Source organism: Cinclus cinclus, chromosome 6 (genome assembly GCF_963662255.1).
Source record: "Cinclus cinclus chromosome 6, bCinCin1.1, whole genome shotgun sequence".
NCBI classification, from domain to species: Eukaryota; Metazoa; Chordata; class Aves; order Passeriformes; family Cinclidae; genus Cinclus; species Cinclus cinclus.
The window spans coordinates 60,379,809-60,401,722 of NC_085051.1; the positions used below are offsets into that span (position 1 = coordinate 60,379,809).

Sequence of the window (21,914 nt, forward strand, 5' to 3'; positions counted from 1 at the left end):
AATAAGAGAAAAACAGAATTACCCAAGAAAGTGTCTGGGCACAGCCCTTCTAAGTGAGGAGGTCACTCCCACAGCTAAAAAAAAAATAAATTGTCAGGCTTGAGAAATGGACAGTTTATGGTAATCTGGCAAAAAGTCATGTGAGACCTTCACCCCCCTGCAAAGATGAACCCAAAACCAGAATGAATTTTTATTTTTTTTAATGTAGTGTAAAAAAAGCTTGAAAATTCAAGGCTCTTCTGGGAGAGCTGGGCGTGTTCACAGGGAGAAGATTCCAGGGACCCTTTAGAGCCCTTCCAGTGCCTAAAGGGGGTCTAGGAGAGCTGAAGAGGTACTGGGGACAAGGGATGGAGGGACAGGACACAGTGAATGGCTTCACATGGACAGAGGGCAGGGACAGATGGGATATTAGGATGGAATTCTTGGCTGTGAGGGTGGGGAGGCTGATGCAGAGATCCCAGCCCATGGATTCCACTGCAGGATTCCCAAGTAAAACTGATCTGGCACAAGGAATTTATGCCCACACAAAAGTTTGTTCTGGATCTCTCGGGTATATTTGGTTCCACTTTAGGCAATTCTGACCAGCCCTGCTGCTACCAAGGTCTCACAACCCCTCACAATGACAGGGGACAGGCCACAAATTACTCATTTTGGGTCTCAGTGTTGGGTGCTAGGCTCTGATTTTAAGCCCATGAAGTTTGGGATACCACAAAACAAACAAACAAACAAACAAACAAACAAAAACAAAACAAAACAAAACAAAACAAAACAAAAACAACTGAAAAGGCTGATCCCTCTTTCAGAATGGGATCATTCTGCTGTGGGGTGACCTGAAGCACTCTGAGGAAAGGTTTCACATGAATATGTGAGGATGCAGAGGTGCAAAACCATCTGCAAAAGCAGAAGGCAGCTGTGGTAAAGCCAAATGGGACTTTTTCCTGTGTCATGGGAAGCCCTGGAACCACTGCAGAGCAGATGGGAAGCCCAGCCATGCCATGTCCCCATAAGTCACTTCCTTGGCTAATTAATTTAATCCAATTTTACATGGATCACACCCTCTGGAGCCCAGGGAGGGTTCCTGTGCCTGGAAAGGCAGCTCTGCTTCCAGCTTCCCAAAGGACTGGAGCAGCAATTCCAGAAGTGCTCTGCAGGAATGTTGGGCTCAGACACACCACTGCACCTATCCCATCCCATTATCCTATCCTTTTATCCCATCCTTTTATCCCATCCCATTATCCCACCCCATTACCCCATCCCATCCTTTTATCCCATCCCATTATCCCATCCTTTTATCCGATCCCATTATCCCATCCCATTACCCCATCCCATCCTTCTATCCCATCCCATTACCCCATCCCATTATCCCATCCCATCCCATCCCATTACCCCATCCCATTACCCCATCCCATTACCCCATCCCATTATCCCATCCCATTATCCCATCCCATTACCCCATCCCATTACCCCATCCCATTATCCCATCCCATTATCCCATCCCATTACCCCATCCCATTACCCCATCCCATTACCCCATCCCATTATCCCATCCCATCTCACACCACCTACAAAGGTGGGTGTTCCCAAATGTTGCCCACATTTCCTGAGCCCCCTGAATGGGGTTGAGGGGTTTTTGTGGCCCCCCAGTAAAACCACTGCCAAAACAGCCAAAAAAATCATTTCCTCCTTGCTGACAGCACAGAAATGTGGAGAAGATGTTCCAAACAAGCCAGGAGAGGAGGGAGCAAGAGGGAAGAGCTTTCCCTTTCTTTTCTACTCTCCCAAAATCTCTCTTTCCCAAAAATATCGTGTGGCATCACCACCATTTGGGAATGGGGAGGGATTATTTACAAGGGGCTGAGGCGTAAGAATAAGGAGCTTTCCACTGCCAGAGGTAAAAGGGGATATTGGGAAGGAAATCCTGGCTGGGAGGGCGGGGAGGGGCTGGGATGGAATTCCCAGAGGAGCTGTGGCTGCTCCTGGATCCCTGGGAGTGACCAAGAACAGGAGCTTGGAGCAGCCTGGGACAGTGGAAGGTGTCCCTGCCATGGCAGGGGCTGGGACTGGATGGGCTTTAAAGTTCCTTCCATCCCAAACCATTCCATGATTCTATGGCAGATTTTGGAGAAGATCCCCACTCCCTGCATCCTTGCATCCCTCCAGCCACTGTGGGAAGTCTCACCATTTTTTAGAAGTCTGAGGAGCAGCTGATGCCCTCTGTTGTCTCCAAGCAGTGGCTTCTCCCTCCTTCCTCTCCAGCAGCAGATTCCCAGATGGAAATGCAGGGTTAAAGACCTGCCTGGAGCTTCCCTGCACCAGCAGGTTTCCGGTGTGGGAATAAAAAAAATCATTAGGGGCCGGCACAGACAATGAAATGAAACTTTGTCATCTTGTATTTGAGCTGAGCAGACGCTGAGGGAGCTGATGAGAGGCAAATTAATTTACTTTTTCCAAAGGCTCCTGTGTGACGTTAATAAAAGCAGAATTTTGTGCAGGCTCATGGCTCAGGATGCAGAGATTCACAGTCCTTGTCCTCACAGAGCTCTGGCTCTTTTCTCCTTTGGAAACAAGGAAAGGAGGAGATTTTGATTCCAGAGCTTAGGGGTAATCCCTGGCCAGCAGCTCAGGAAGCATCCTGGCAAAGAGACTCAGGTTTAAGGGGGTCCTCTCCTTGCACGCAGCAATTCCTCTTTTACTTTGGCATTCAATTTGATCCAAATCATTCCCCTGAGCCCACTTGCCAGGATTGCTGCCCTGATGGTTGGGAGAGTGACTCTCCTGCAGCAAAAAGCAGATCCCAGGGGATGGGTACTGGGAGGTTCTCTCCCAGCCCTGCATTTCCTGATGAGGAGCCATAAACCTCCCCCCCCCAAAAAAAAAACCCAAAAAACAAACAAGTAGCTGGTAATTAGTGGTCAGCAGAGGAGCTGGGGGCTGGCAGGAGAGAATCCTCGGATGCTGGGAGAATCCTGCCTTTGGGTTGTGCCACGGATCCTGCTGGGTTCTCTTCCCACCCTGTCACGTTCTGTCCCTGCAGGATGCGACCTCCTTGCCATTTCCAACATTTTCCCCACTTTTAAAAAAATTTTCTTTCTATCTTTTGCACACCAGGCAGCCATCCCCTCTGGCTTAGAGGAGAATTAGACAACTGGTCCTGAAATACCAGCGTGAGCAACCAGGTCATGACCATCCAGATAAATAAAGCTCAAGGACTCAAGGCTCTTCCCAAAGTTTCTGGCTCCTTTTTCATCGGAGCACATCCTGAGACATGATGGGAGCACCAAAACTGAGCCCAGAATTTGTTCATCCTCCTGCTGTGTGCATGGATGAGGGAATAATTTGGGAAGGAACAGCTGCGCCCTCCAAGTGCTGGGTGGGATAGTGCCAAATTCGGGTTCCCAAGGTTGGCACCAGGATTAATGACATTCCATCAGTGTGGGGAGCACCCCAGCTTCACCCCCATGAGCAGGCACATCTGGAAACCCTATCCCTAAAATTCCACACCCCCTGCTAAAGGGTGCTGCCAAAAACCCACTTGAGCAACAGCAGCCCCTGCCTGACATCTGCCCACACTCATTTGGGAGGCCAGGAAACTTCCTGTGGACTTTGGCTGCCTGACAGAAGTGATCTCAATTCTGCCTTTTTTTAGGGTGGGTATTTTTGGGGGTTGTGTTTTGATAACAGGTGGGACCTTTTTGCCTGCCTTTCCTGGCTGTGGGACAAGCAGGTTTTAGGGAAGGACTCTGAGATGGCGTGGGGAGATTTCTGTAGCTCCAGTAAAAAAAAATGTCATTCTGCATCTGTAAAACACAGTTTATTGCCACTTTTCACGAAATTGGAGGTGCCCACTTCCCCCAGCCAGCCTCTCCTGCTGCTCTTTCCCCCCATCCCTGTGGTTTCATCCCACATTTCCTCCAGGAGCCAGATATACCCTGAGGAGCATCACAGGCACAAACTCATGCATGATTCAGCAGGCTCCTTTGAGAGAGACATTTAATATTTAAATAATAACTCTTAAAAAAAATATTTTTTAACATCACCTTGATTCACAAACCACAGAAAAGCCTCAAATCTCGGCACCTTTGGGCTCCCTGAGCAGAGCTGCAGCTCCCAAATGAGACTCCACACTCAGAATTGCACAAATGCCACTGGGTGTGCTGGATGCTGCTCAAATGGGAGCCACAAGAAAATTCCTAATGCCAGTGGTGCCCCTGGGATGTGGAATTGGATGCTCCTCATCCCAGTGGGAACAATCCTGGAGTCCCAAAGAGCAAGAGGAATCCCAGAAAACAAAATAGTGGTGTTGAAGGATGCTGCCCAACAGGGCAGGATTGATGACCTGGTTTTCAGTTGGTTTTGCACTTTTATTGATTTTTTTTAATTTTATTTTAAATAAATATTTGTCCCAGTCAAGGACAAGCCCAGACCTCACCAGCAGCACCACCCTGGATGTGGGTGAAGCTCATGGCTGTGACCATTCCCTGATCAGGCTCTTTATTCCCTTTGTTGGCTCTTGCAAAAATCACGGGGCAAAGGGAATTTCCAAATGGGTGCTGAGGAGAGGCTGCTCCGCTCCATCACAGTGACAAGGATGTGCCAAAATTTGGTTTTTTTAGTACCTTAGTGCCCCTCAGGGACTCATCGGTGCCTAAAATCTCAGGGGTGTTGGACAGACAAACAGACAGACAGGAGCACACAGACCTGGCCCTGAAAAAGTCCATTTCTTTAGGCAACCAGTCTACAAAAATGGGGAATTTTTAAGGATACACTTCTCCCTTCCTCTCCTTCCCAATCCTTATGGATCTGGGGACACAGACGGGTGCTTGCAGCCACCCAGCCCCATCTCCAGGAACTGTGGCCCTGCCTGCATCCCGAAAAACCTTGCTGGGAAACACACCAGCAGGAATCTCTGCTTCCCAACACCCCCCAGCCATGGGGTTACAGCAAAGCCCCCCAAGCTTCACCCCTGCCCCTCCCCAGCAGGGCTGAGCCTTTCTCCAGGTGGGACCAGCCCTAAGGGTGACAGCAGCACCCAGGGACTCATCATCCTTTCCAACCTCGTCCCGCTGTACTTCTGTCCCTGCGAGAGGCCACAGTGGCATTCCCAGGTGACACCTGAGCCACCTCCACCCTGCCCAGCCACACATCTCTGGACGAGCCCTAAGGCAGAGCTTCCTCAACACCTGTCAGGAGGCAGGATTCTCCTGGAATCTACGGATCTACTGCCCGCAGAGTTCCGGCTGTGCCAGCTTGGTGACAGCAGGGGACACAGCGTGGCCACCCGGGGCCGTGGGGGTGACCTGGCAGCACAGCACGGAGCGCATGAGGCGCAGCACCGGCGGCCTCAGGATGGCAAACACCCAGGGATCCACGATGGAGTTGATGGAAAGGAAGCGCAGGGCCAGCAGGTCCCACTCGTGGTCGGCCTCTTCCTCGCTGAACTTGTTCACGTAGGCACGGATCTGCGGAATCAGGGGTGAGGTAGGTTAGGAAGGAGTTCAAAAACCTTCTTGTTCCACCCCCTCCCACCGTTCCGCTACCCCAGGTTTATCCAAGCCCCCTCCAAGCTGGACTGGGACCCTTCCAGACACAGCTTCGCTGGACAATCTGTATCAGGGCCTCACCACCCTCACAGTAAAAGAATTTTTTCCCAGTATCCCATCTAAAACTCTTCTCTGTCACTTTGAATCCATTTCTCTTTTGTCCTGTCCCTCCAGGGTTTTGTAAAGAGTCTTTCTCCATCTTTCCTATAGTTCCTTTCAAGTACTGGTCAGAATTAGGTGGCCCCAAGCACTTTTTTTTTCCAGGGTGAACAATCCCAGTTCTCCCAGCCTTTCCTCACAGCACAGCTGCTCCATCCCATTAATCAACTTGGTGCCTTCTTTGGACTCACTCCAACAGTTCCACATCCTTCCTGTGCTGGAAGGACCCCAGCACTGCAGTGGGGTCTCACAGTCACCTCCCTCAACCAGAGAGAAATCACAGGGAGAAATCACAGGACCTGCCCCCCAGGCACCTCTTTAGGGGCGATTTGGGCTGTCACGGCAAATTTACCGACTCCGTGGGTTTAAGTGAACTTTAAATGAAGGCCAAGCCAGGTTTAAGAGCCACAATTAAACCCGTGGCTGCTGGAGGAAGTGGTGTCTCTCACCTTGAGACCACACGGGAGCAGTGAACGTGGGAGATGGAGAGGATGAGGGGTGCTGGACCTGCCGGTCCTTCCTGCGACTGCTGACTCATCACAGCCCGCGGGGCTTCCTGGAACGGTGACTCAGCACTCCTTACTCATTCGGGTCACTCGCCACCCCCTCGCTCCGGGCTGGGGAGATGCTTGGATGGGGATGGGCAGCAGGAGCATCCCTCCCCTGCCCGGGATCCGCTGGGTACCACCCTGGCGCGGCACATCCGCAGCATTTCCAAGCTCCGGCGTGTTTTGGGAAGGAATTTGTGGCCTCGTGGCTTCGTGTGCCTGGGCTGCTCCTGGGAGGAGCGGTGGCTGCTGTGGGCAGCCGGGGACAGGAGAGAAAGTGTCACCCCAAGGAGGCAGCTGGGTTTGAGCTGCTGCCAAAGCGCAGCCCCACATGGGAGCAGGGCGATGGGAAAAGGGAAGCTGGCTCTGGATGAGGTTAAATCTGCCACCACAGGGCCCATGGGATCCCGGCGGGGGCTGCTTTCCCAGCCCCTCTGCCCCAAGCACACTCACGGGGCCCTGCCCACGAGGGGTTCCACTTCCCACTGACCACAAGCAGCCAAACTGGAGCTTTTTTTGGGGACACGGGAAGAGCTGTCCTTCATGTGTGGGCTCATGGTCAGGAGTGAAATGTCTCTCAGGGAATTGGGATGCTCACGAGCATCTGGACATGACTCCTTTGTCCTAAAACCATGGCTCGGCTGTATCCTGTGGTTATTTCCTTTTCCCTAAGGAAAAGCAAGGGAGCGTGAAGGGGAGGTAGAGTCTATTTAACACCAAGAGTATGAAATTAGCACTGGGCGTGCTCCCAGCCTTGATGGGATCATTTATAGTGGGACCAATTGACCTCCTGCACTGGGGGGCTCATACACCCAGGGAGGGGCTGGAGACACTCTGGAGCCATCAATGCTCCTGGTGGAAAAGCACTTGGATGGATGAAAAGTGGCCCTTGGGAGGGGAGAGCCCAGACAGAGCAGGGCACTCACTCCCTCCACTTCCTCACTTGGTTGTTTTGATCCTGGATTTCTGCTGGAAACCTCGTGCATGGATGGGGCACGGGATGTGGGCATATCCCTGGGGATGACACGTGCTGTGGCTGCTGTGACAGATCTCTGTTCCCAGAAGTCTCCCGTCTCTGTGCCTGTGCCTCGGTGCTGTTGCAGGGGAGCAGAAATTGCTGTCTAACAGCGAAGTGGGTGCAGCCTCCTGCATCTCCAGGGATGGAATCTGCACACTTCCAGCCGCAGAAATATGGAATAATTCATCCTGCTCAGCACGGATATCCACTGCCTCCAGCCCAGGGCAGCCCCTTCCTCACATCTCTAGAAGTGTAATTGGTTGTTTTGCATCCCTCACTCCTCCACCATGAGCTCCTGGATCCTGGGAATCGCAGTGATGCTGTGTAGTCCAGGCGACCCCCAGCCTGTCCCTGCCTGAGCCACACAGCCTGGCCTCAGAGCCTCTGCGGGGTGGGAGTGCACTCTGCTCCTGCTGCCACATCCTCCTGCCACCCCATCTGTTGTAATGCACTCCTGCCACCCCATCCTCCCGCCACTCCATTCTGCCACTCCATCCTCCTGCCACCCCATCCTCCTGGCACTGGGGATACAGGGATTGATTCCCACCACTCCCCAGGTGATGTACAAATTGCCAAGCTCATGGCTGAGCTGGGCTCTCCCAAGCTTTAAGAACAGCAGAGCTTTGACCTCAGTCCTCGAGGTTTGGCCAGCAGAGCTGGGGGAAGATTTACACAGGCCAGAAGAGAAACGCGGGTGCCGGGGAGAGTGACCCCACCCTGGGGACAGACAGTGACACTCACCGTGAAGGGCAGGGAGCAGATGACGAAGGTGATGGTCATGATGGAGAGCAGCAGGAGGTGGTCGATCTCCTCGGCCATGGAGAACATGCGGCGGCCGCAGCCGGTGGCGGCGCGGGGCCGCTCCAGGGTGGTGACCCGGCGCGTCCTCTGCCCGCGGCGGTGCATGCGGGCCAGGTTCACGATGACGCTCAGGTTGCAGAGCAGCACGGCGAGGATGAGGAAGAGGAGCAGGGTGGCGTAGAGCAGCGAGAAGGTGACGTTCAGCCCCGCCACATCCCGGTTGCTCTGGTGGGAACCCAGGTGCATCTGGATGAAGCACCAGGTGCCGGGGCAGTACTGGACGTAGCGCCCGAAGCCCACCAGCGGCAGAGAGCACAGGGCGGCCGAGAAGGTGTAGATGGCCGGCAGGGCCACCAGCCCCGTGCGGGGGCTCAGGAAGCGCTCGTAGAAATACGGCCGCCCCAGGGCCAGGCAGCGCTCCAGAGCCATGGTGAAGAGGATGAGCATCGTGGCGAGGCCGAAGAAGCTCATGGCAAAGCCGAAATAGAAGCAGACGTGCCCTCCGCGGGCCAGGGCGGTGAGGGTGAGGTTGCGGTGGTAGGAAGCGAGCACCAAGGGGCTGACGGAGCAGGTGCCCAGCAGGTCGGTGACCACCAGGGCCAGCACCAGGATGTGGAACAGCGCGGGCGGGCGCTGGCGGGGCCCGCGACGGCCGCGCAGGAGCAGCCCCAGCGCCAGGAGGTTGCCCAGGAGCCCGGCCGAGAACATGAGTGCGCTGACCAGCGGGCGAGCCCCGGCCGGCAGCGCTGCTCCGTCGCACGCCCGGCCCGTCTCGTTCATCCCGCACCGCCTCCGCACGTCCGACTGCGGCCGCCGACTGCCCCGGCACCGGCACCGGCACCGGCACCGCCCGCCCCGACCGCACCGCCCCGCCCGCCGCCCCCGGCACCGCCCCGGGCCCCCCCGGCACCGCCCCGGGCACCCCCGGCACCGCCCCGGGCACCCCCGGCACCGCCCCGGGCCCCCCCGGCACTGCGCTCGCAGGGATGGACGGAGCGCAGGCGGGGGATGTGCACGGACCGAGCCTGGCCGGACCGAGAGTCCCGGTACCGGTCTGAGAGCCCCGGGCACGGCCGGTCCCGGTACCGGTCTGAGAGCCCCGGGCACGGCCAGTCCCGGTACTGGTACCGGTCTGAGAGCCCCGGGCACGGCCAATCCCGGTACCGGTCTGAGAGCCCCGGGCACGGCCGGTCCCGGTACCGGTCTGAGAGCCCCGGGCACGGCCGGTCCCGGTACCGGTACCGGTCTGAGAGCCCCGGTGCCGGGCCGGGAGTGCCGGGGCGGCCCCGGGATCGCTGGGACAGTCCCCGCTCTGATCCAGCCCCAGCTCCGACATGCCCAGCTACTGCCTGATGGGGAGCATCTCTTACTGATCGGCGCCGGTGCCGGTCCAAGAGCCCCGGTGCCGGTCCAGGAGCCCGGTGCGGCTCTGAGCGCCCCAAGGCACGGGCAGTCCCTGTGCCAGACCAGGAGCAGCTCTCAGGGCCAAGCCCGGCACAGCTCCAGGAGTCCTGGTGCCAGCCTGGGATCGCTCTCACGACCAATCCCAGTCCTGGGTCACACTCTGTCCCAGCTCTAATCCAGGAATCCCATTGCCCATCCAGGAGCCCCTGGCATAGTCAGAGGTTCCCAGTGGTGCTCGGGGAGCCCAGAGGCACAGCCAGCTCCAGCTGGCCCCGGGGCTGGCTCCAGGACCCCGAAACCTTCTGAGCCCGGAGTCTCAGATGAGCCCAGACTGTGCAGGGGAATTCCCATGGCCCCAGAGGAACCCATGGAGAGCTCCCTGCCCCATGGCTGGCACCATGCCGTGTCCCCATTGTCGCCTTGTCCTATATGTCATCAGAGGAGTGCAGCCTGTGTGGCCATGACCTTAAAGCCCATCCAGTCCCACCCTCTGCCATGGGCAGGAACACCTTCCACCATCCCAGGCTGCTCCAAGGCTCATCCATCCTGGAACACATCCAGGGATCGATCGCAGTGGCCTCAGATTCTCTCTCCATCCTTCAGGACACCAACCCTCACTCAAGCTGCTTTTATTTAAGCACTTGGCGCTTCACAGGTAACTTCCAGTATACCTCAAGGATAGAAAATCTTTTACCCCCTGTGGTCCTGGGGCTGTTCCAACAACGGTAACAATTAAATTTTTAATTTACTCCATACACCTGGTCCCTCAAACCTCAGTGCAACCCTGCAGCAGCGATGACTCCAGCACTGACATAGCAGGTTGCAGACCCACGAGTGGGTTTGGCTGTTATTTTTAAAACCACGCTTTTTGTAACAGGAACTTCGCAAAGGAAATACGGAGCATGGCAAACTCGAGGGGCCGGGTGAACTGCGGTTTGTGACAGCACCTCCAGTTCTGAGGGGCCACTCCTAGTCCTGGCTTGGCTTTCTTCTCTCACACAACTCTTCAGCGTGGTGAGGAGGATGAGCTGAGGGTGAGGTGGCAAAGCCACAGCTCCAGCTCTGTTCCCATTTTCAAATCAATGGTTGGGATGGAGGGGACGGTGTTTTAACCGTCCCAGACGACCTCAACACAGGTGAAACAGGAAAACACCTCCCAGGAGTTCTTTTAACCCTGCTTCCAGTCCTGATCCAGCACAGCACCAAAGCACATGGACACATCTGTTGGTGGGAGCCATCCTTTTTGACTCCAGAGGGCTGGTGACCCTGGCACGCTCAGCCCTCCTTTGTGCCACCCACAAATTCAGCTGAGGCTGAATCCTGTCCTGATCCATGACGTCTGCCCATCCAGGGATCTTTTCCAAGCAGGCACCACATAGAGGGGTTGCTCCAAGGCTTTTCCCAGCCTCCCGCTCCTTTCTGGCATTCCGTGTCACAGCTCAGGAAGGGGTTTTGGCTTCTTCTGGAGCTCATTTTTCCTGGCAGCTAATGGAACCTTAAATACCCTTCTGGGGCTTCAGGCTTCTCCACTGACAGTTGTCTCTGATGGGATTTTTCTGCAATAATAGGAAAATTGCTGGGCTTTTGTTTTTTCATTCCCCCTTCTGAGCTGAAAACCAGGAACAGGCTGCTTGGTACAATCTGTCCTGCCTTGGGAAGTGTTTGTTTTCTTCCCTTTGCTTCCATGTTTAGCCTGTGTCTTGCCTCTAGTGAGGGCCATATCAAATCCTAGAATTATTTAAGTTGGAAAAGTCCTCTAAGACATCAAGTCCAACTGTTCCTCCAGTCCTGCCAAGGCCATCACTGAGCCATGTCCCCAGGTGCCACATCCTCACAGCTTTTAAATTCCTCCAGGGATGCAGGGCAGCTTAAGCCTGTTCCCTCTCCTCCTGTCCCTGTTCCCTGGAGCAGATCCCAAATCCCCCCTGGCTGTCCCCTCCTGTCAGGGAGTTGTGCAGAGCCACAAGGTCCCCCCTGAGCCTCCTTTGCTCCAGGCTCAGCCCCTTCCCAGCTCCCTCAGCCTCTCTTGGTGCTCCAGACACTTTCCCAGCTCCATTTCCTTCTCTGGTCACACTCCAACACCTCATTCATCCTCTCAAGGTTCGTTGGCATTGTTTTCCCTAAAAGAAGACTTCCAGGCTTGGCCCAGTTAGAGGAAACACTCTGGGCTTGTAGGGAAATTTCATGAACTCCTAACTCAACCTCTGGAGTTTGCTGCCTGTATTTGGGAGAGGGTGTTGGGATCCTGCTCCATCCTTGGTGGATTTTAAAGGACAGCTCTGGCACCAGGGACACAGAGGAGTCCAGCCCTCCAGTTTATGGTGAGTGGATTTCATCTCTTTTTAACCGAACCCCCAACCTGACAACACTTCTCTCCTGAAGCCTTCCCATCCTTTACCTCGTGTTCCAGTGCTTCCAGCAGCCTCACTCCCCATCCTGGGAAAACGAGTCCAGGTTTTGCTGCCTTGTTATCCTCTACCAGCACCTGGGCGCATGGGTTAAAAAATAAATGAAGCCACTCCTGGGCTGGCTGGGGTTCCTGGCAGCTCTGGCACAGCTGCCTGCCCAGGCACGCGCCTCCCTGCTTCCAGAATAGTTGAAAAATGCAGGCAGGCAACAATAAGAAAAAAAAAAAAGGCTCTTTGCAAGAACGAAACAATTTGTCGGGAAATGATCTTCAGCAAAGTTGTGCCTGGATTTCGTGAGCTGGGAAAAAAAAAAAAACCAAAAAAAACACCCTGAGAGTGATTTATGTCCAGGAAAGGACTGGGATGCAGGGAGAGGTGATGCTCGTGGCAGCAGTGGCAGCGAGGGAGAAGGAAGCTGGCAGTGCTGGAGGGTGACAGGGACATAAAACAGCCCCCAAAAGAGCATCGTTGGCGTGGAGCTACAGCCTGGAGCTGAGCAGTGTGTCTTTATTGCCTCCATTAAGTGTCAGGTCTGTCCCTTCGGGAATGGCTGGCACAGGAGTGCTCTGGCACGGAGGGGTCCCGAGGGGGATGACTGAGCAGTGGAGGAGCCTGGGGGAAGGATGTGCTCAGGGAAGGCTTCACATCTGCTCTCACCTCCTCGGCTGGAGCTCCCAGAGCCCCCTGGGCTTTTTTGGTTCCTTTTTAGCAACATTTACAACCAACCCGCGCACTGCCGGGATTTTTCATTTCAATTCTTATTTAATTTATATTTTCTTTTCCTCTTATTTTGATTGTTCCCAGATTCAGTAAAGGAGGGGGCCTAAGCTTTGACATAATTCCTGAAGCCCCAAACTGTTCGTGTTGAGGCACTGAAGAATGGGGTGCCCAAGGGACCAGCTCGGGGTGGAGAGCATCCGTGGCCTCCTGGCTCCTTGTGCTCGGCCAGCCGGAGCCTGGCCCTGCCTGGGGACGTGCTGCCATCTCTGGCGAGGGCTGTGACACGGCAGCCCAGCCCCGGGAACACCCGGGAGCGAGGATTTATCCTCCGGGAAGCCGCCCTGGCTGCAGCCCCAAACCCAAACCTCTCTGGCTGCGGCTGTCCCTTGGCTCTCCCGGAGGCAGCAGTGGCTGGCTGGAGACTCCAAGTCTGTTCCCACAGCAGGTAGGACACCAGGAAGGGCAGGATCCTGATTAAAAGTGCTGCCCAAGCCAGAGGAGCGTGTCAAGGTCACTGGAAAATGTGTGGTCCCAGCCAGGGAGAGGGGATGCTGCAGAGATGGGGGTTCACTCATGGCTCCATGATTTATTTTCTGAGATGAGAAAATCACGGAAGGGTCAGTGATGTGGTGTTTGCATCGTCTTGGGGCTCAGGTGGAGTCTATTTTTGCTCCTTAATAAAGAAGCTAATTTGGTTTGTGTCAGTTTAATTACTGATTTCCATGGATCATGGTTATCCTGAGATATAGACACACACACATCATGGGGCAAGGACCTCTCCTGGGTCAGGGATGTCTCCCGGGGCAGGGACTTCTCCTGGGGCAGGGACTTCTCCTGGGGCAAGGCATCTCCAGGAGTGAACGCTCACAGGAATCACAGGCAGATGATGCCCTGCACACTCAGAGCACCCTCAGTTCATGTTAATGCTGGATCCAGGAGCTTGGAAATCCTATCCCACCTCGGTGATCATTTCATGATTCTACATTGCTGAGCACTCCCTCCCTGACCGTGCCTGCTCTCTCTGTCCTGAGTGGAGCACAGATAGGTTTGGGGGAGATCCCGGTTCAGGGGGGACAACAACAAAGTTTTCCAGGGCTGTTATCTCATCCGGCTGCGGTGGAACAAACCCTGGGAAAGCCACGGAGCAGGCTCGGAGCTGTTGACTCTGCAGCCCCACGTCAGCCATCTCCAAGTCAATACCAGGCCAGTAACATGAAACCAATCCATGAACCAACCCTCATTTCCTTCTTTCTCCTTGGAAAACCCCAAGGAGAGGCACCGAGCCAGCAGTTCTCAGGTACCCCCAAAACATCCCCAAACACAGCTCTGCCCTTTTCTCCAGCTGGGAGAAACAGCCAGAGCCAGCTCCAGCAGGTCACCTCCATAAAGCACCAAGATATTGTTCCTTGAAAACCAGAATCTGTTTGACACCAAGAGTAAACATCACGTGAGAGCAGGCAGGAACACGGCTGCACCTTGCAAGGCTTAGCTAAACAGAGGAGAGAAATTCTCTGTCTACTCCAAGGGCACTAAACACTTGGTCATCGTAATTTTTTTTGGCCTAAATGGTCACTTGAGGCAAAAATTAAATCCAGTTATTATATGTGGTTGAGCGGAAATGGATCTTCCATTAAAACAATCGCTCACTTGCACCGAGAGCTTGTGCATGCCAGGCTCTGTGTTCTCTCAATTACTGCTCTCATTAAGGCCCAGGACAGTCATAAATAGTGAATTGAAATAATTACAGCAGAACAGGTATGGCTGAAGAACACAAATGCAACATCAGTGCTCAGAGTTTTCCAGAGAAGAGCAGGATAAGGGCGGATAAACCACAGCCCTGCCTTGGGAATAGGGAAGATCCTGGGCAGGGATGAATTCCACCTGCATCCAGCTCTTCCTCACACCAGGAACTGCTGCTCAAATTTCTGAGTCCCTCCTATTCCTCACGTAGTCTGGGGACGCCCCAAACCAGATCTGGATAAACCCCCTTGGCATGGGGGGTTTACTGGCATGGAATGGGATCATGCACAGGACAAGGAGATGAAACACTGAACCACTTTTATTCCATGGGGGACACACCCACACTTCTCCTCCCTGTTTGTCCCCACTGCCCTGAACCACACTCCAAACCCCTCCTGCCTTCCTGGAGCCGGGCGCTCCCCAAAACCCTCCCCAAAGCGCTGCTGCTGCTGCTGCTCACAACATTCCCAGATCCCCGGGAGCCCCATCCCGGCTCCTCTCCGGGACAAAACGCAGCCTGGGGAGGGGACAGAAAACCTTCACAGCATCCCTGGCTGGACGCTGCCCCTGCCTGCCACCGCCCTGGGCGGGGCTGCGGGGCCGAAGGCTCGCTCCTCGTCCTCATCCTCATCCTCATCCGTGGCGAGCTCAGGGGATGCCGAGCTGAGGGGGATCTGTCCTGTGCCAGCCCGGGGGACAGAACTGGCCCTCACCCGCCGGGCTGGAGCCTCTGAGCGAGGCTTTGCGCGAGCCGAGCCCCCGGCACACGCGGCGCATGAAGGTTCGGAACACGGACGTGCGGAAGATGATGAAGACCCAGGGGTCCACGATGGAGTTGACGGAGAGGAAGCGCAGCGCGCTCAGGTCGGCGTTCTCGTTGAAATCCGCAGCGAAGGCTCCCATGTACGCCCGGATCTGGCAAAAAAAAAAAAAAAAATCAATAAAATAATCCAGGGAATGAGGGGAAATTAAAGAAGGGGAAATAGGGGAATAAGGGAGGACTTGCTGTGGTCCTGTGAGGGCAGCAAAAGAAGTTTTAAGCCCTTAGTATCGTCGTGGATCGCATCAGGATGTTTCGTGGGTTGTGGGGATGGGTCGTGGGTGGTCACAGCTCAGGGATAGCATAGTATCGGGACAGGGATGTTAGAGCTGAAAATCCCAGTGACCAGGAATTTTTCATGGATGAAGGAATAGTCCAGCCTTGGCGGGTGCTGCTCTGTCCCCAAGGCTGGAGCACCCCACTCGTGCTGCCCCCGTTGACACGGGAATTGGATCTGGCATCCATTGGGTAAAACAGCAGGGATTCATCCTGGTTGAGGACCACTGGGGTGGTCACAAAACCAGGACGAGCCCAGCTGTGCCAGGCCTGCTGGTGGCTGATACCTCACGGTACTGTTCCAGATGTGACAGAGGTGACAGGAAGGGGATGTGGAAATTGTCACCAAGGGCAGTGGCAGCACCCACGCACACTCCCCCACCCTGATCTCGTGGGGGCCCTGCCCGTGGCACCAGCTCTGTCTGCAGAGGGTGGTGGAAAGGTGGCACTGCAGGATCCAGACATGGGAATGGGGGAGGAAGGGGCAGCAAGGGCTCTCTCCTGCCAGGGGCCTCCCATCCCTGAGGAAGAAGCGAAAGGATTTCAGGGCATCATTCAGTGGGGTTCAAAGGGAGCTGGATCTAGCCAGCAGCTTTGGGACACGGAGGTGGGAATGGGGGCTTTTAAAGGGTCTGATAAGGGTGGGGATAGGTGTTATTGAAGGGCCTAATGGGGTGGGAATGGGGAATTTTTGAGGGGTATGATGGGGTGGGAATGGGGGGTTATTGGGATGAAATGAACTGACCCCCCCTCCCTCCCCAAACCTTAAACCCCTCGGGGGCAACCTCGGAGGAACAGAGGGGCAGTGATGGGGGGGGGGGGGGGGGGTATTCCAGGGAAGTTAAAGCAGCAAAGTCATCCCTGGGATGGGGTGGGTGACACTCAGATGGGACTGAAATAACTACCCGACCCCTCCAACACCTCTGGGACAGAGTGGTGATGATGAGGGGATTATTTCAGGGGGTTAAAACAATGAACTGACCCCTGGGAATGTGGTGCTGGGATTGGGTATTCTAGGGAGGGGGCAATGGAATGGCCCTCCCCAGGACAGAGTGGGGTGGAGGGGGGTGCAAATATTCCAAGGAAGTTTGAGCAATAAATCAACCCCCAGGACAGGGTGGTGAGGTTGTTGTGGTTGTTCCAGGAGGATTAAACAATGAATTAGCTTCCCTCATCCCAGGATGGGTGTTGGATGTTATTCCATGGGGATTAAAGCAACAGTCCGATCCCTGGGACAGGGCTGGGGACATTCAGAGGGGGGACAAAGTCATTACCTGATTAACTGACCCCCCCCCCCCCCCACCCAGTACCTCTGGCACAGAGTGGTGCTGCTGGAGGGTTATTCCATGAGGGTTAAAGGATAACCTTTAACTTAAATAAATCTAATTTATTGAATTAATTTAAGTAATTTGAGGACTGGGGATGTGGTGCCTGTGTTGAGGGTGAGGAACCTCCCAGAATGGGAGAGTGGAGTCGGGGGGGGGGACGACGACAACGACGACTTATTCCAGGGGGATTAAAGTAATAACCTGACCCTTGGAGAGGATCCTAGAGGGTGGCAGGGATGGGTTACTCACAGGAGACTAAAGCAATGAACCCCCTGGCACCTCCAGGAGTGGGTGGTGGTTCCAGAGTTTATTCCAAAGGGCCAAAACAAACCCTGAGCCCCTGGGAGTGGGTGGTGGTGATGGGAGGTTTATTCCAAGGAGTTTTAGGCAATGACCTGGTCTCTGTGGGCAGAGTGGGGGAGGATTTAGAAGGAGGCAAAGTCTTGGCCCCTAGGAGCTGCTGGTGGTGTCAGTTTATCCCAAAATCAGTGCTCTGACCCCCCAGGAGTGAGTGGTGCTGGTGGCAGGGATATTCCAGGGTTCTTAACAACGGCCTGACCCCCATGGACAGGGTGGGGGGACTATTCCAAGGGGGCCAAACCCTCAACCCAACCTCCCTGTGAGGAGATGGTGCTAAGAACAGATATTTTTTTCCAAATGAATTAATGCAACGACCAACCCCTGGGGCATGGGGTGGTGGGGATTTGAGAAGGGCCAAAGCAACCACTCACACTCCCAGGGCCAGGGGCTGGGGGGATATTCCAGGGTGCTTTAACAACGGCCTGACCCCCATGGACAGGGTGAGGGACTATTCCAAGGGGGCCAAACCCTCAACCCAACCTCCCTGTGAGGGGATGGCGCTGAGGAAAAGACATTTCCCAAGGGATTTCATGCAATGAAAGACCCCAGGCGAGGGACCACGGCAACCACCCACCCTCCCAGGAGCAGGGGGATTTTCCCGGGGGCGGGGGGCAGTGGGATTTACTCACGATGAGCGGCAGGGAGCAGACGGTGAACAGGACGGTCATGAGCCCCAGCAGGACGAGGTGATCGAGCTCCTCCATGCGCGGGGCGGTGGCGGGGGGTGCCCCGCGCCGGGGCTGCCGCCGGGCCATGCCGTACAGGTGCCGCATGCTGCTCACGTTGCACGCCACGATGGCCAGCACCAACAAACCCATCAGGCTGGCGTAGAGCACGGGGAAGCCCAGCTGGCTTGGACCACCTCCGGCCATCCGGATGAAGCACCAAGTGCCCGGGCAGTACTGCATGGGCGCCCCGAAACCCAGCAGGGGCAGGGCGCAGAACAGAGCGCACAGCCCGGCCGCCACCGGCCCCAGCGTGGCACCCAAGCGGCGAGTCAGGTGCCGCCGGTAGAAGTAGGGATGCCCCAGGGAAAGCCAGCACTCCAGCGCCATGGCGAGCAGCAGCAGGGTGGGGGCGAGCCCGAAGAAAGCCATGAGGAAGGCGAAGAGCTGGCAGAGCACCCCCGGCTGGTCCTCGCCGCGGCCCCCCGGCCCCAGCTCGCTGAGGCTGCGGTTGTAGGCGTAGGCTGCCAGCACGATGGGGCTGATCAGACACTTGCCCAGCAGGTCGGTGACAGCCAGCCCGCTGACCAGCACGTAGAACGCCGACACCCGCGGCGGGCGGCCCCCGGGCGACCGGGAACGCCGCCGGTGCTGGCCCAGCAGCAGCAGGGCCAGGACGTTCCCCAGTAGCCCGGCGGCGAACAGCACCGAGCTGGGCACGGCCGACTGCCCGCTCTCGATGTAGCGGCTGCTGCGGCAGCGGTAGCCCTGGGTCTCCATCGGAATGGCCCGCGCCGGGATGGGATGCGAGGGATGCCCCGCTCCGCCTCGGGATGTCCCGCGATGCACCAGGGTGCGATAAAATCCCGCACCGCACCGGGATGGGATAAAATCCCGCACCGCACGGGGGTGATGTCCCGCAGCGAGCCGGGATGCGATGGGATGGATGGATGGATGGATGGATGGATGGATGGATGGACGGATGGACGGACCGCGCCGCGTCGCGCCTGCCGGTGGCGACTGTCCCGGCGGGGCGGGTGGCCCCCGCCGCAGAGAGAGAGAGGGAGGAGGAGGAGGAGGTGCAGTGCAATCGGGCTCTGCCCCCGGGACAGCCCCTTGTCGCCGCCCGGCCCGCCCCGGCCGTCGGAGCTCGGCTGCGGGGCGGGGGGGTTGCGCTGCTCCCCCGGGAGAACCGAGGCTCCCGGGAAGAGGGAGGGGAAGGGGCCGGGGGTGAGTGCCGGGGGTGAGGATGAGGGACTCTGGGGTGAGACACTGGAGGGGAGGGAGCTGGAGCTGAGCCCCTCGGGGGTGGGGGAACAGGGCTGAGCCCCGGAGGGGTTATGGGTGGGGGAGCTGGGTCCAAGCACTCGGGAGCGGGGGAAACTGAGCCCTTGGAGGGGTGACAGGGCCCAGGGCTGGGACTGAGCCCCCGGGGTGACAGGGAAGGGGGCTGGGGCTGATTCTCTGGGGGTGTCACAGGACAGAAGCCAAGCTGATGCGGTGGAAATGCCCGCGGCAGGAGGGTGGGAACGGGATGATCTTTCACATCCCCTCCAACCCAAACAATTCTGGGATTCCATGATATGATTCAACCTGAGCAGGTGCCACATCTACCTGCAGCCCATCCCACAGGTGTGCCGTATGCTGGCACCGCCGCTGACCCACCAGCCCCTGGCAGTGCTCCTCTGTCCCACCAGCAATCCCCGGGAGAAGCCCCCAGAGCTTCTTCCAGGAAAAGCAGTTCTGACCGCAGCAAACACGGCTGCAAAATACACACAGCGCCTTGCAGGATGCATGTGATGATGAATAAGCCTGAAACCGTGCCTGTCTGCTTTCAGACCGCTTTTTGCTACCCTGGATGACTGTACACGAAGCACAGGGAAGTATCGAGATGACAGCAGGGGTAGGGAAAAGAGGTTTAAGGGGCCAGACATCAGCATGGCAGGTTTTAGTGGTAAGCTGTAGTTCTTCTAGCTGGTGATTCCTCCAGCAGCGAGGGCACGGACTGTTTGTGGCAGTGCAAGTGAAAGTGCCAGGTCTGGAAGAAATCAAGATAAAACTCGTCGCAGCTCGGCTCTCACCCACGGTTGGTGTTGAAGTGCTGCCCTCATTAGGGCTGAACGTGAACTCAGAGGCTGCTTCCGTCCTGGGGCCCCGGGGGAGAGGAAATTCAGCCTGCCCTGGGAAGCAATCCGAATGATATCCTCCAGAATAGCTCCTGGAAACACCCTCTGCCTTCCTTAGCTGATCCTGCACTCTGGTCCCACCGACTGCTGCCAGCTCCCTGCGGGAATCCCTGCAGCAGGGAATAGGGGGAAGGGAGATGTGGTGGGGTCCCTCAGGTTTTCCCCAGGATTAAGGTTGGGAAGGAGAGCCCAGAACCTCTGGAGAGCTGATTTCCCGGGGACACAATGCCTGTCCTGATCCCTGGAGTGATCGGTGCCAGCCCTGCTGTGATGCTGCAAATGCCAGGGAGGAGCCCCTGGCACAGAGAAGCTGTGGCTGTCCCTGGATCCCTGGAAATACCCAAGGCCAGGTTGGGTGGGACTTGGAGCACCCTGGGACAGCGGAAACTGTCACAGACAGTGGAAGCAGGGAGTTGGAACCGGGTGGGCTTTGGGATCTCTTCCAATCCCAACCATTCTGGGATTCTGTGACAATTCCCGGGATGGGATCAGCTGCCAGCTGAGCAGTGACTCCACACACTCCCATATCTGCTCTGATGGGGAAGGGACTGAAGTTCTGGGCTACTCCCCCACCACTGGAAAGTCCCTTCACAGCCACCAGGAGGTCAAATTCCGTGGCAATTCAATGCTGGGCAAGAGGAGGAGGAAGAATTGTGACAAAACCCAGCCCCTTCTGGAGGTGGGTGCTGTCCCCGGTTGCACCAGCCATGGCTGGAAACCCCGAAGGACCTGGGGATGCTGCTGCTCCTGCACTGCTCGGTGGGGAAAGCCTGGGATGGAGAAGGGATTTTTTGAGACCATCTGGCCGTGGCTCTGATGCTCTGGGAGCAGGCACAGGAGGTACCCACCCCGTGCAGGTGGGCAGGGGGGATGATTTCACCTGGTCCGGATTCTTTCCCCTGCTGCTGGAGGATCTGATGCTGAGGATGGCCGAACACAGTCCCCATCCTTCTCTGAGAGAGGGATGGATCCCTCGGGCCAGGCTCGAGGTGTCCAGCCAGGAATGTAACCGCAGACTCACCTCCCTCCTCCATCTCCACTGGGAGAGAACCCGGCATGAGCAGCCAGGTTGCATCAAAATCCCCATTTAGCTATTCTTTGGGTTCATTTGCATAAATTGCATCTATTAGGGGAGGGGAAAATAATTTGGAGAAAGTCTCATCACCACGGGTGACGAATCTCTCCCGTTCGTCACGCTTCCGACGTGACCTTCTTCTGGCTGGTCACATTCCTGGTGGAGAGAGGGGGGAAAAAACCGGAATAAAAACAACCCAAAGCAGAAGAAAAAGCAACCACGAAACGCAGAGACAAATGAGGATCTGGAAAAACTTGAAGCATTCACAAATAATTTTTTTTTTCCCAAAAACTTTGTTGACTCCCTACGGCTTCTCCTCGCCAGATTTTGGGGAGGACTGCCTGCTCCACTGTTGTGCCAAGTATTCTTCCAAGCCTGGCTTTTCCCAAAGAGCTGCTGCTACCCAAAGGAGCCGTGCACGCCTGCTCTTTGTTAGGAGCACGGCTCGGGTCAACCGCGCTGGGATTTTCTTCCTCCAGCTCAGCGCTCCCTTTGGAAGTGTTTATCCCGGTGTCTGAATAACTTAGAGCCTATAAACCGAGGAGGGTTTTGGAGGGATGCTCTGGCCGGGAACTGAGGCTTTGGCAGCTCCTGCTGGATACTCCCGTGAGGAGCAGTCCAGGCTGGGAGAGTCCTGCGGAGAAAAGCCTCTTCCTTGCCCGGGAGAGCTGGATCGCCTCTGCCTGGTGCTTCCAGATCCATCCCAGCCTCGCTCACCTTCCTGGGGACCTCCCCTCCCCGGGCTCCTTTCCCAATTGTTCCCAGGTCTTCCCCAGCTCTGGTTTCCCCAGACTAAACAGAATTTCAGCCTTTCACTCTTTCCAGGCAGCGGGATTTGGGGATTCCCAGCTCCCAGGAGCTGCCAA

The 21,914-nt window shown here is 56.2% G+C and overlaps 2 protein-coding genes across 2 annotated transcripts; both read right to left on the reverse strand.

Moving 5' to 3' along the window:
- Nucleotides 1–5,216: 5,216 nt before the first annotated feature.
- Nucleotides 5,217–8,846, reverse strand: PTGER2 (prostaglandin E receptor 2). The gene is made up of 2 exons (XM_062495300.1): nt 8,007–8,846; nt 5,217–5,459 (listed from the first exon to the last, which is right to left on the reverse strand). The coding sequence occupies exons 1-2, from the start codon at nt 8,844–8,846 to the stop codon at nt 5,217–5,219; spliced, it is 1,083 nt and encodes a 360-aa protein (XP_062351284.1).
- A 6,139-nt stretch (nt 8,847–14,985) lies between these two features.
- Nucleotides 14,986–18,567, reverse strand: PTGDR (prostaglandin D2 receptor). Its single transcript, XM_062495228.1, has 2 exons — nt 17,752–18,567; nt 14,986–15,253 (listed from the first exon to the last, which is right to left on the reverse strand). The coding sequence occupies exons 1-2, from the start codon at nt 18,565–18,567 to the stop codon at nt 14,987–14,989; spliced, it is 1,083 nt and encodes a 360-aa protein (XP_062351212.1). The 3' UTR covers nt 14,986.
- Nucleotides 18,568–21,914: the final 3,347 nt, after the last annotated feature.